At 38.2% G+C, this 10,638-nt stretch overlaps 2 protein-coding genes across 2 annotated transcripts; both read right to left on the bottom strand.

Annotated features, from left to right (window-relative positions):
* Positions 1-520: 520 nt before the first annotated feature.
* LOC121944665 (granzyme A-like) lies at positions 521-4,666 on the bottom strand. The gene is made up of 5 exons (XM_042488539.1): positions 4,575-4,666; positions 4,245-4,383; positions 2,584-2,716; positions 1,357-1,632; positions 521-1,260 (listed from the first exon to the last, which is right to left on the bottom strand). Exons 1-5 carry the CDS (start codon positions 4,636-4,638, stop codon positions 1,102-1,104), a joined length of 771 nt encoding a protein of 256 aa, XP_042344473.1. The 5' UTR covers positions 4,639-4,666; the 3' UTR covers positions 521-1,101.
* A 734-nt stretch (positions 4,667-5,400) lies between these two features.
* LOC121944794 lies at positions 5,401-10,158 on the bottom strand. The gene is made up of 5 exons (XM_042488691.1): positions 10,052-10,158; positions 8,732-9,100; positions 7,922-8,230; positions 7,391-7,495; positions 5,401-7,293 (listed from the first exon to the last, which is right to left on the bottom strand). Exons 1-5 carry the CDS (start codon positions 10,095-10,097, stop codon positions 7,169-7,171), a joined length of 954 nt encoding a protein of 317 aa, XP_042344625.1. The 5' UTR covers positions 10,098-10,158; the 3' UTR covers positions 5,401-7,168.
* Between the last annotated feature and the right edge of the window lie 480 nt (positions 10,159-10,638).

A 10,638-nucleotide genomic window follows, 5' to 3' on the forward strand; every position in this document is an offset into this window, starting at 1 on the left:
TATGGTGGGATGTAACTGGAAGTCTAAGCTGATCTCTGTGTGACAGGAAAAACCCACAAGAATTTAAAGTGGGGATCAAATATTGCATGGACAAATAAACTGTTTCAGCTCACAGGAATGAACAAGAACAGTATTTCAGATAAGAGACAAAGAAGCTAATGAATAATCCTTTCAAAAATGTTATTGTGCCAACTTTGATTACAACAGCAAACACTTCCTTTGAATGTGAACATGTTTGCCTGTTAACGTCCCCTTCAGTGTTAAAATAAAGGCATTTATGCAACACTGGTGACATTTTGCACGTTTCCTGTGGGGGGTCTTGAAATACAACGTGTGAATTTGTCTGCTGTGGTGTGGTCTGAGTAAGTACACGATCAGCAACATCTTTTTTTTTATGGTTCGAGCTTCATGTTCTCTGCTTTGACATTACTGTAATAGTCTCATGAAGGAAGCATTTTAGCTTCATCTGCAGTCAGATGAGAGGAGAAAGACAACAAAGGAAATGCTCTGTCATGTTAGCTCAGTCATCAAAGGTTTTTAATTTTAACAGTGATTTCACATGACCTGAGACCAGAGAACTGAAACACAAATCTATGATGCCATGAAGATGTGAAATCAAGAGCTACTGTTTTGAGAATGCATTGTGAAAGTTACACAAATAATAAGAAAGAAATGTCTCTGCCCTGAAGACTGAAGAAAAATGTTACTGGTTTGAGGTTTTCATGCAATAATGATGATAAGAATCAATAATGTGGAAATAATGAGACTTGCCTAAGAATGAATCTTCATACAAAATCTTTCCACAAGACTTGAGCTTTTGATGAAGGAAGTGGTATTCCCTCCACCTCTCAATAACAAAGTCATCATTTATATTACATCACTTTACATCCAAATGTGATGTATTCGTTGTTAGCAGAAATGTTAAATGCCAACATTTTTTTGCAAACAATTAGCTTTAAAGATGTGTCTGTGACTCTCCAAAAAATCACAAAAACATAAAAATGTAAATCCCTTTTATATAAAGTACATCTATTGAAAATAAAGTGGTTGTTACATGAAAGAAGATCAACGTGGTATGAAGCAGAATAATTAGCATGTATCTCATATTTCAGACTTCTTCATTGTATTTTTGATCCAGATGAGCTGTTTCTCTGACAGAAAAGAGTAGACTCCAGGTTTTTTCATTAGGCCACACTTCCTTCCAAAAGAAGTGACACCAACAAGCGCTCTGTTGCACAACAGTGGGCCTCCTGAATCCCCCTGGAAAGAGAACAGATACATAACATGTCATCTTTAGGCACATACATAGCAATTAAGGAGGATTATTTCTGCACAAAAAATACAAAGCATACTCACCCCACAGGTATCAGCAGCCTTTTTACCATCTGAACCAGCACATATCATGTTTTTGGTGATAATGGGGTTGAAATTGTAATATTCAGGAGAGTTGCACTTCACTCTGTCGATCACAGTCACATTGACGGACATCAAGACATCTGACATTTTATCGACTTTGTTGTTTGTTTTCCCCCATCCAGCCACCATGCAGCTTGTGCCAGCTGCTGGTTCTTTGACAGTGTTTCCCAGCGGGAGACTTTTCACTGTGTCAGTTTGCTTCGCTGGTTTGTCAAGCTGAAATTTAAAAAAGGGAATATTATGTAATGATGCTGACCGTCTGAGCGCTCGTCACAGCACAAGGAAAGTAGGTTTTCATGAATGTGTGTCACAGTGTCCACCTCACTTCTAATTACCCCCAGGCCCGAGCATTTCCTAGAAATGTTCTGAGCTTACCATTCCCCATCCATCCACCAGATGCCCTCAGACTTTCCAGCAAGTCAGACTCACCTGGCGCTCATTAACCTGCTCACCTGTTTCCACTTTCCCTAATCAGCCCTGCAGGCTATAACCACCATAACCACTTTACCTCTCACATGCCTTTGTCACCCTACTCTTTACTCCTTAGCCTGATCCCTCATCCCTCATCCCTCATCCTTAAACCTAGCTGCTAGCTGCATTTGTCTACATTTGAGACAGACTGAAAGCCTATATTCTGCTTCATGTCTTTATTATTAGTGCTCTTTTTAAACATTTGAAAGAAACTGAAGATGAGCAGCTGCCTGTTTTTTGCAATAGCAATGATTTGATTTGGATCAAATTTAGTTGCAGCTTTTTCTTTCTGCCTAAACAAACTGCTCAAAATGTGTTTCTCAATTATCTTGATTATCAGTGACACTCAACTTATTGTATGCCTGGTGGTTGGCCCACCGTTCCTAATTCACAGTGAAATTATTTGATATACATTAAGACTATTTTTTTGTTCTTTGCATGTAAATAAGGTGCTAGAGTGCATAAAAAGCATCAAACTAGAGCTTGTTTATATAAAAAAAAAGTGCCCCCAGGATCACCCCCAGCACCCTGACACGTACAGGCGAATTATTCATAAATATTATATAATCATTTGTTCATTAACTGGCCCCTGCCCGCCTGTCACTTTGAAGTGGCCTACAGGCAAAGGGTGTTGAATATCTCCATCTTAAGTCATTTTTTTAGATTGCACATTGTTGCATCTTTGCTTCACCTTACCTTGAGCAGCATGAGGTCATTGTCCCCTTCTTTGTCATCAAAGCAGGGATGAGGAAAACTTTTCTTAACCTTGATGACCTGCCTGGAATCCTTTTCCTTTATGGAGTGCACCCCAAGTAACACCTTCTTAATGCTGCGAGAACAGAAAACATGGGCTTTTATAATTGCTCACATGCACTAAAGTTTAGCATGCTAGAAGTGCACACATTAATGATAAAATGATGACTTTAGTGACACAATTACATCATCATATGTGCATTATCACATATAATGGGGCTAGGATATGCCTACTTCAGTGGTGTGTTGAAAGGGGAGTTTGTCCTCAAACGGAGCCAATGTGACTGTGCGGTAATTGTTAAAAATGTAAAAATAACTCCTATGAGTGTGGGCTGATGTGAAACTGTTATGTTTATTTTCGAACTACATAAGTGCTCTAGTGTCTGCTTCCTTTAGTCTGTTGTTGGTTGTGCAGCAAACACAAGTCGGTTAATTCAATATAAGTCTTATTAAGTTTTTAAAAAGCAACAGGGCTACAATGCAGACATGGACTGGTTTAGGAAGTCACATAATGGCTCTCAAACACGATCTTTGTCTTTTTGCCATGAATAGTGTTGAGGAAGCAAGTGACAAAACATGCAAAGTCGAACTTCACTGAAATAACATTATCTGAGCCGCACCTCCCTTAGATTCTGTTTTTCAAAAAAAAAAAAAAAATGCAAGTTAAAGTTTGCCCGAGGTGCAGATACAAATGTTACAAAGCTCAAGAGCATATCCTGTCTCAAGCCCTGTGTCCTTTGTGGTTTCTTGAAATGAGTGACATTTTTGCTTTCTCCTTTGTATAAGTCCATCATGCACTTTACATGTATTGTCAGATAAAATGCTAAACAAAATGTTGCAATATTTTGAGCACTCTGGGTTGGTTGCTGTTTCTTTATTATTGATTTTCTAAATGCACCCCCAACAATGACTTAAAGCAGAAACCACTGAAGTATTGATGCAAGTGCAAGAAAATGTTAGAAATTAAAGTTTCTGATAACTACAGATATGTTAAATTTGCACGATTTTAAATAGTGGATACGTTGCAACTACATTCAAACAACTGTGCAAAAAAAACCTTACGTTGGTTATTATCATGTTTTGGCTTAAAATTGATTTAACATTTTTGCCAGAAAGGATTTTCTACTTAAGTTCCTAGAAAAACAGGGGCAGGTCAAAACAGAAATTCCTCCTTGGTGCCTAAAAAGCTGCTTTTAAAATCACAGATCTCCTCATCATCTCCTCTCAAATTCTGATGAGAGAGTCAGCTCATAACCAATGTCAATCTAGAGACATTGTATGATACTTAAAAAAATGTGAAAATGTAAGGTAATTGTGGTTTACAGAAATGTAAAATGCCAACATTTTCCTCTGGGGGCTGTTAGAAAACTGGCATATAGTGACCTCAGAGCAGTTTGACACATCAATATACAAAGCTGTGTCATCAGCGTAAGTCTGACATGCTTGTGACTCTGATGATCAGGTTTCTCTTTTTCCATTAAAACTTAAACTATTATAAGATTTTAAATAGTGTTTAGATAACATATTTCATCAGTAGAAAACGAACATCAGTTTAAGTGCATATTCTTAGATTTGACAATTTTAGAAACGTATCTTATTCTCACCCAAGGCAGTGGGCGGCTGTCAGGACCCATTTTGGATGGATCAGTACTCCTCCGCAGGGTGGACTCAGTGACAGAGCCATGAAAGGCAGCGAGTGAGGAGGCTGCACTTCCTTCCCACCGATAATCTCAGAGCCATGACCTTAAACACAACACACTCAGTTAACAATTTTAATGAAAACAGTAGAATAAATTAGTCAGTAATTGGTCAGCCAAATGAAACAACTCCAGCTGAACTGTAATACTGAAAGTTGCATAACTGTCTGCACTTTTACATGAATTAGTAAGAGATAAAAAAGTAAATGACTGTGATTTATAAAATATACTACTCACTCAGCTGGACAGCGAGGAGGACCAGACAGGAGATAAAAACACTGAAACCCTTCAGGCAGGACATTGCTTCTTATCTCTCTCTTTGATGTGATGGTGAATGCTCTGAAACCCACCTGGATGCACTCACTCGTTTTTATGTGTTCAGCTCGAAGGATGTGGTTTGACCACGGAATAATGAGTCAGCAGAATAGATGCAAACATGACATGAGAATTAATGTGTCTTGTCTTCATGTAGAAGCCTTGTGGTGACAGTTTTTGTCATTTCCCAGTAACTATTGTTACCACTTCATTGACAGGCCGTGTGGTTTTTTTTGACGTGAGGCAGGTCATATCATCGGGGTACAGACAGTTTACTTTGGGTGGGCTCCGTGTGAAACAGCTGAAAGCGGAGGCTGTTGTTATGCCTTTCAGAAACACTTATGAGTGTGCGTTAATAACTTCATAATGATTCACAGGAAATTGTGAGAAGTGGAACATATGGGCTGATGTGACAATAGACTGGTGGATTTTGAGAGCTCGGTAAACAGCTGCACTTATCTTCTTTCTTGCCAAGAGCGAGTTGAGCAAAGTCTCAGCTTTTTATCTGGCACAACTCAGAACCAATAATAATGACACACATCCCACCCCGTAAATGGCAAAACTTTTCCCTATTTCCAGTCTTTATGTTGAGCTAAGCTAACAAGCTGAAGCTTCACCTTTATTGAACAGACACGAGAGTGGTATCAATCTGTACTCTCCTGAAAACGAAGCAGCACATTTCCAAAAATTGGGGTCTTTTGCTTAAATTTGTTCCTCAAATAAGTAAAGAAATAGTCATATCAGCCAATTTACAGTTTATTTATTTATTTGACTCTTAGTTACATGAGCAGCTACCAAAGAAAGCAACAAGTTGCTTCCAGTACATTTCTATTGTAGAATAAAATATCATCCATCACCCATAACAGAATGTTATATATTATCATGAATGCACCACAGATCTTAAAAAACTCCAACCAAAAGACCCGAGGAACATGAGAACGGCAGTATGTGTTGTCACAGATAATTTCTTTTGTTCATTGCCTAAATCATCACTGTATGTTTTTAACTTAGCTTTCAAAGCTGGGAATTATTTCATTTTGAATCAGAACACTGTAAGTTTTATTTTTCTGTTTTGAATGTGAAAAAATGTGATTTTTTTTTGCTTTGGGTCCAAAACATTCAAATGAGTGTAATAACAGCAACGGTCTGATGATGAGGATAATAATAACAAAAAAATAATTATCTGACTTGGTGTAATCAGCATGTGATTTAAGGCCCAAACCTAAAATACTGTATCAAACAAAAAATAAATAAATAAAAACAACATATAAGTGCAAAAGTAAAAATAATGCCAAATGCCATAATATAACTAATACTATCAAAATGTGCTGCAACATTCACATTAATGTTCACTTTTTTTGGAACAAAAATATTCACATAGAGTTTCACTGAAATAATGTTTTAGTCTTAAGGCATTAGATCACTTTTAAGGGTCTATTTTATCATCTGGCCAGGGACACCAGGTTAAATGTACCTTTCTTGGCTTCACATTTATTGACCTTGTGCCCTTTGAAATAAACTAACTGGATCATCCCTGAATGAGGTTTTACTTGTTTGTCAAAAAAGTAGCTTATACTTTGCATTTTTTTCTTGCTGCTGACTCAGTCTCTGTGATTAGTATGCATTCGCTCTGAGCTGCAGTCACGTAGAGTTGCATTAAGGCTGATGCAAATCCTGCCACCTCCAGTTTAACAGTTAAGTTACATTTAGAGAACAAAGTCATCTTTGTTGAACCTTTAGTACGTGTTAATCTTGAGAGAAATAAGAACCTCAAAATAAAGATCACACACTATTTTCCAGCTCGAAGTAAACTTTCTACATCAACACAACAATTACCAATGTGTCTACTGTAGATCATGTGCTCCATGATCTGTGCTTGGCTCCGAATATTTCAGAAATATGACACAAAAATACCCCCCAAAACTTCCGGTGACTGCTTTTTCTGGTTATAGGAAATAACCACAGTGGGCTATAACACTGTACAGTTAAACATTAAGTTGCTTATCAGAACTAGCCCCAAAGGCAGATACATAATATTTATTGAGGAAATAATAATTTCCTCTAAATCCAAACAATGGCAGCTTGCAAAGGATTTTGCAGGAAAACTACTGAAGTAAAAACAGAGCGACTCCTCCTGTCAATGACCCATGGTTCAAGCACCATTGTGCCTCAGCTCTGCCTGTACAGAGATGCAACAACATCTGCAGGGTTAAAGCATGTTACACCGTGATAGTGGAAATACTGAGACTGGATTATGATCAAAACATGTGGATAATTTTGATGTTGGTGATTTTATCACTTACCAAGGGAGTCAGACATTTGGTCAGTTTCTGAAACACTGTTTTTCCTCAAGCTGACCAGTTTTTTTCCAAATCTCTATTTTTTCTCCACTAAAATTCCTCTTTTTCTGTGTGTTATATATCCAACTTGTCCAGAAAACTTTGTGTTTACGTTCATGGAAAAATTCATGCGATTGTGAACAAGGTTATTGGAGGACTAAATAGCCTGCCCTTCACCTAGACCTGGATCTCAAGGAAGTCTTTATTTTTTACTCTGGTTTTCTCAGGGATCAGATCATAAGTCGTTTCCTCAGTTGAGAGCTCCACTGGTGAGACGTCATGATCTGACTGCTTAAAATCACCTGGAGAAAAAAAAATGACACAAGAAGGATAAATATTTGATACTTCTACATGTGTATATAGATGTATTCAATTCTTAACCCCAAAAAAGACACTTGCCTTTTATCAGGATACGATAAAGAACCCACAGTGGAGGAGCCAGAGACACGAGTTTTAAGAGCTTCAAAACGATTATGATGATGTTGTGCTGCCCACCAGAGTCCACTGAGGAGGACAAAAGACAAAATACTCATCACATACAAATACTTACGTTTTTAGACCACTGATTTTTTCTAATATTTTTTTTTCTTAGTTTGAGTGTTGACCAGCTTTTGATGTCTATACTTTCATTAAAAAGTTATAATTGTTATGTAACTATTTGCTTTTCATTATTTTACTATTTAGGCTGGCCTCTAAGGCATCCCAAACTCCCAATGGCCATGCCAATTTAGGTAGAGCTGCGACTAATTGTTGTTGTCGTTACTGATTAATCTGTTGATCTTTTTTTTTTGTTTCCTTCAATATAACGTTAAGAAAATAAGGGCAATACTGTATCAGTATTGAATATATTATGAGAAACTTAAACTAACATGTAACAGACTGACTTCCACACAATTCACAGAACATAATTTACATTTAAGTTCTTCGTACCTGTTTTGACCTGGAAAGCAGTGGGGTGACTTTGAAGGGTCATGTTTCCACCAGTGACACTATCAGGCCGAACAACAAAAGCCGAAATCTCTATGAAGTATTCTGTGGCTGCAGTCAGGTTGGAGATGGTGATGTTCACAAAGGCAGAGCCATCAGTATACGGGACGAGCAGCGACTCACATGTGTTGGTGCATGTTGTCACATTGTAACGGTGTGGTGTCATCTGCATAAATGCTGAGACGTTCCAGGTGAGAATCACTTGATTGGAGCCCACTGAATCCACCGTTACTGACTCTGGAGAAACTGGACCTGCAAGGACGAGTGAACAAGTCAGAGAAAAGTTTTAGGGCAACTTATACCTGTTGGGCTGGTCTTGAAACCTGGAGTGTGTTTCCTGTGGCATGGCCCTATAGGTTGTTGTTGTTATTGAACATCACATAGATAACTGATTGGGGTATGGCTGTTATAAGGTTCAGTATTGCAGGAAATAAATTGTTGGAGTTACATGGAGATGGAATAGTAACTTTAGATTTTTGCATTGAAATTAGAGTTGTTAATTAAAACAAAGGCTAACCTGAATAAAGGCAACTCAAGTATTTATTTTTCTTTAGTTTCTGTGTCAAAATCTGTTGCCCCTTCCTATTGTATTTTATTTTAAAGGCAACGTATAAGCCATGATGTATTAAAATGCTTTCTGTAAAACCTACTGGCCCTCTTTCAACACAGGTAGAGGCATGAAAAACAAAACAAAAATAAGGTGTCATGTAGCACAATGAATGGCACCAGTTTTTGAACTGAAGCATGACTCACCCTGACAGACAAACATGTGCAGCTCGTCACAGTAACGAGCCAGTAGCTTCTTGTTTTTCTTCAGCATTGCCTCCAAACTTGCACAGCGACTGCCATAGTTGATCCTGAACCAGTGCTCGTAGCTCAGCGCCTCCCCGTCAACCCACTTCCAGCCACTCGACATGTTCTGACGCTGCAGGCCGAGCCAGAAGCTGACTTTGCTTGCAGCAGTGGCATTAAGGAGAGAGAAGTATTGCTCTTCTGTGCTCAGGACAGAGAGGTCGACATAGTGCCTCCGGCAGAACTCCCGGGCTTTGAACCAGGATGCGGGTCTCTGGACCTGAAAGTGTTGTTGGATCATATGGCCCACTGCTAAGTCATGGCACACAACTGGGTCAGGGGAAGAAAACAGAGAGAAAAACAGGTGAGGTATTAACAGTTTCTGCATTCTGTAATTCAACTTAATTTCTGGCCTGATTTCCTGGCTGTGAGCCTGTGCATGGAGAGCTTAATGGGCATAACAGGATTCAGAAAGCCCGGCTTCTGTTTATCTCCAGCGTGAACCAAACACTGAAGTTCAGCTGTAGTTTTACAAGAGACATAAAATGACCACAAAGAGTCATGCAACAGAAAAAGAAGCAAAAACCTAGACGGAAGTGCAAAACATCTACAAAAACGATCCAGATAACAACAACAAAGAATTGCAAAATTACATTAAACTACTTATTTATTTTTTCCTGTACTTTTGTACATCATTTTAGTCAGCCTTAGTTGTTTTTAAATGCGCTATATAAATACATGTGACCTTAACCTTAAAGAGATACAAAACAATCGTATTTAGATGCAAAACAATCACCATGAGATGCAAAGCAACCACAAAGGGATGCAAAACAACAACAAACAAGCCAATAGGGATGCAAAATGGCTACCGAAATGCAAAACACCCACAATGAGATGCACGAAAAACACAAAGAGATGCAAAACAACCACATGTCAATTTTAAAAAAAACCTACAGAAATACAAAACAAACAAAAAGTGATGTAAAAGAGATTCAAAAAAATCAACAGGGAGATGCAAAACAGCTAGCCAACCACATGAAACATGGAATGAAACAAACCACAAAGAGACAGAAAACAACCACAAAAAGACACTAACCAAAAACTGGGATGCAAAATGAAGACAGACATATAGCTCTAACTTAAAAATAACATAACTAAATGGTGCTGTTACACTTTGTCATTATATTTAATTATTTTGTGAAATCCTGTACAATGTGACATAAATCAACAAACTTACAAAATGCATTAAATGTCAAAGCTTAACCAAAGTTAAACAGTTACCCAGGAGAGCCACTCGCTGTAGAATCTGCGTCTCATGAGCAAACATACAGCAAAATCCTTGTTATTTTCTCGAAGGTGTGTGTTTCGCAGAACATCAGACATACCACTTTCCCTGTCGTCTGCACTTGGGAGATTTAAATAAGTGTTTTTATGCTGTGTGGTGATGCAAGAGGCGGAGAAAATGGGAGTGACTACATTGACTGCTCACTTGTTTCAGGAAGTTTTCAGGAAATAATTTCAGACGTCATGTAAAAAAATATGCCAAGTCACTTATTTTTCACCTTCTGCAATATTCATTTTCTCATTACCTCATTGTGATTCTGCTTTCCCAAAATATTTCAGTGTCACCACATGAATGCAATCCTTAGAACACATTTGCAATCTGCGTAGGTATCACCACTTAAAATCCTTACTTTCTCTTAGATTATTTTTTGGGCTTGTTGCCCTTTATTTTGAAAGGGGTCATAGCGTGAAAGTTGGAGAAATAGAGGAAATGACATGCAGCAAAGGGAGTTTGGTCGAATCTGCGGCCACTGCAGCAAAAATATAGCCTTTTTATATGGGGCCCCCACTCTACCAGATGAGCT

Source organism: Plectropomus leopardus, chromosome 6, assembly GCF_008729295.1.
Source record: "Plectropomus leopardus isolate mb chromosome 6, YSFRI_Pleo_2.0, whole genome shotgun sequence".
NCBI lineage: Eukaryota > Metazoa > Chordata > Actinopteri > Perciformes > Serranidae > Plectropomus > Plectropomus leopardus.

Excerpts from the sequence above, each read along its gene's own strand:
- LOC121944665 (XM_042488539.1), bottom strand. The coding sequence starts at position 4,638 with ATGTCCTGCCTGAAGGGTTTCAGTGTTTTTATCTCCTGTCTGGTCCTC. Across the intron at positions 1,633-2,583 it reads ATGACCTCATGCTGCTCAAG|CTTGACAAACCAGCGAAGCA; the intron begins GTAAGGTGAAGC and ends TTTAAATTTCAG. Across the intron at positions 1,261-1,356 it reads AGGCTGCTGATACCTGTGGG|GGGGATTCAGGAGGCCCACT; the intron begins GTGAGTATGCTT and ends TTCTCTTTCCAG.
- LOC121944794 (XM_042488691.1), bottom strand. The coding sequence starts at position 10,097 with ATGTTTGCTCATGAGACGCAGATTCTACAGCGAGTGGCTCTCCTGG. Across the intron at positions 9,101-10,051 it reads ACAGCGAGTGGCTCTCCTGG|TTGTGTGCCATGACTTAGCA; the intron begins GTAACTGTTTAA and ends CCCCTGACCCAG. Across the intron at positions 7,294-7,390 it reads TTATCGTATCCTGATAAAAG|GTGATTTTAAGCAGTCAGAT; the intron begins GCAAGTGTCTTT and ends TTTTTTCTCCAG.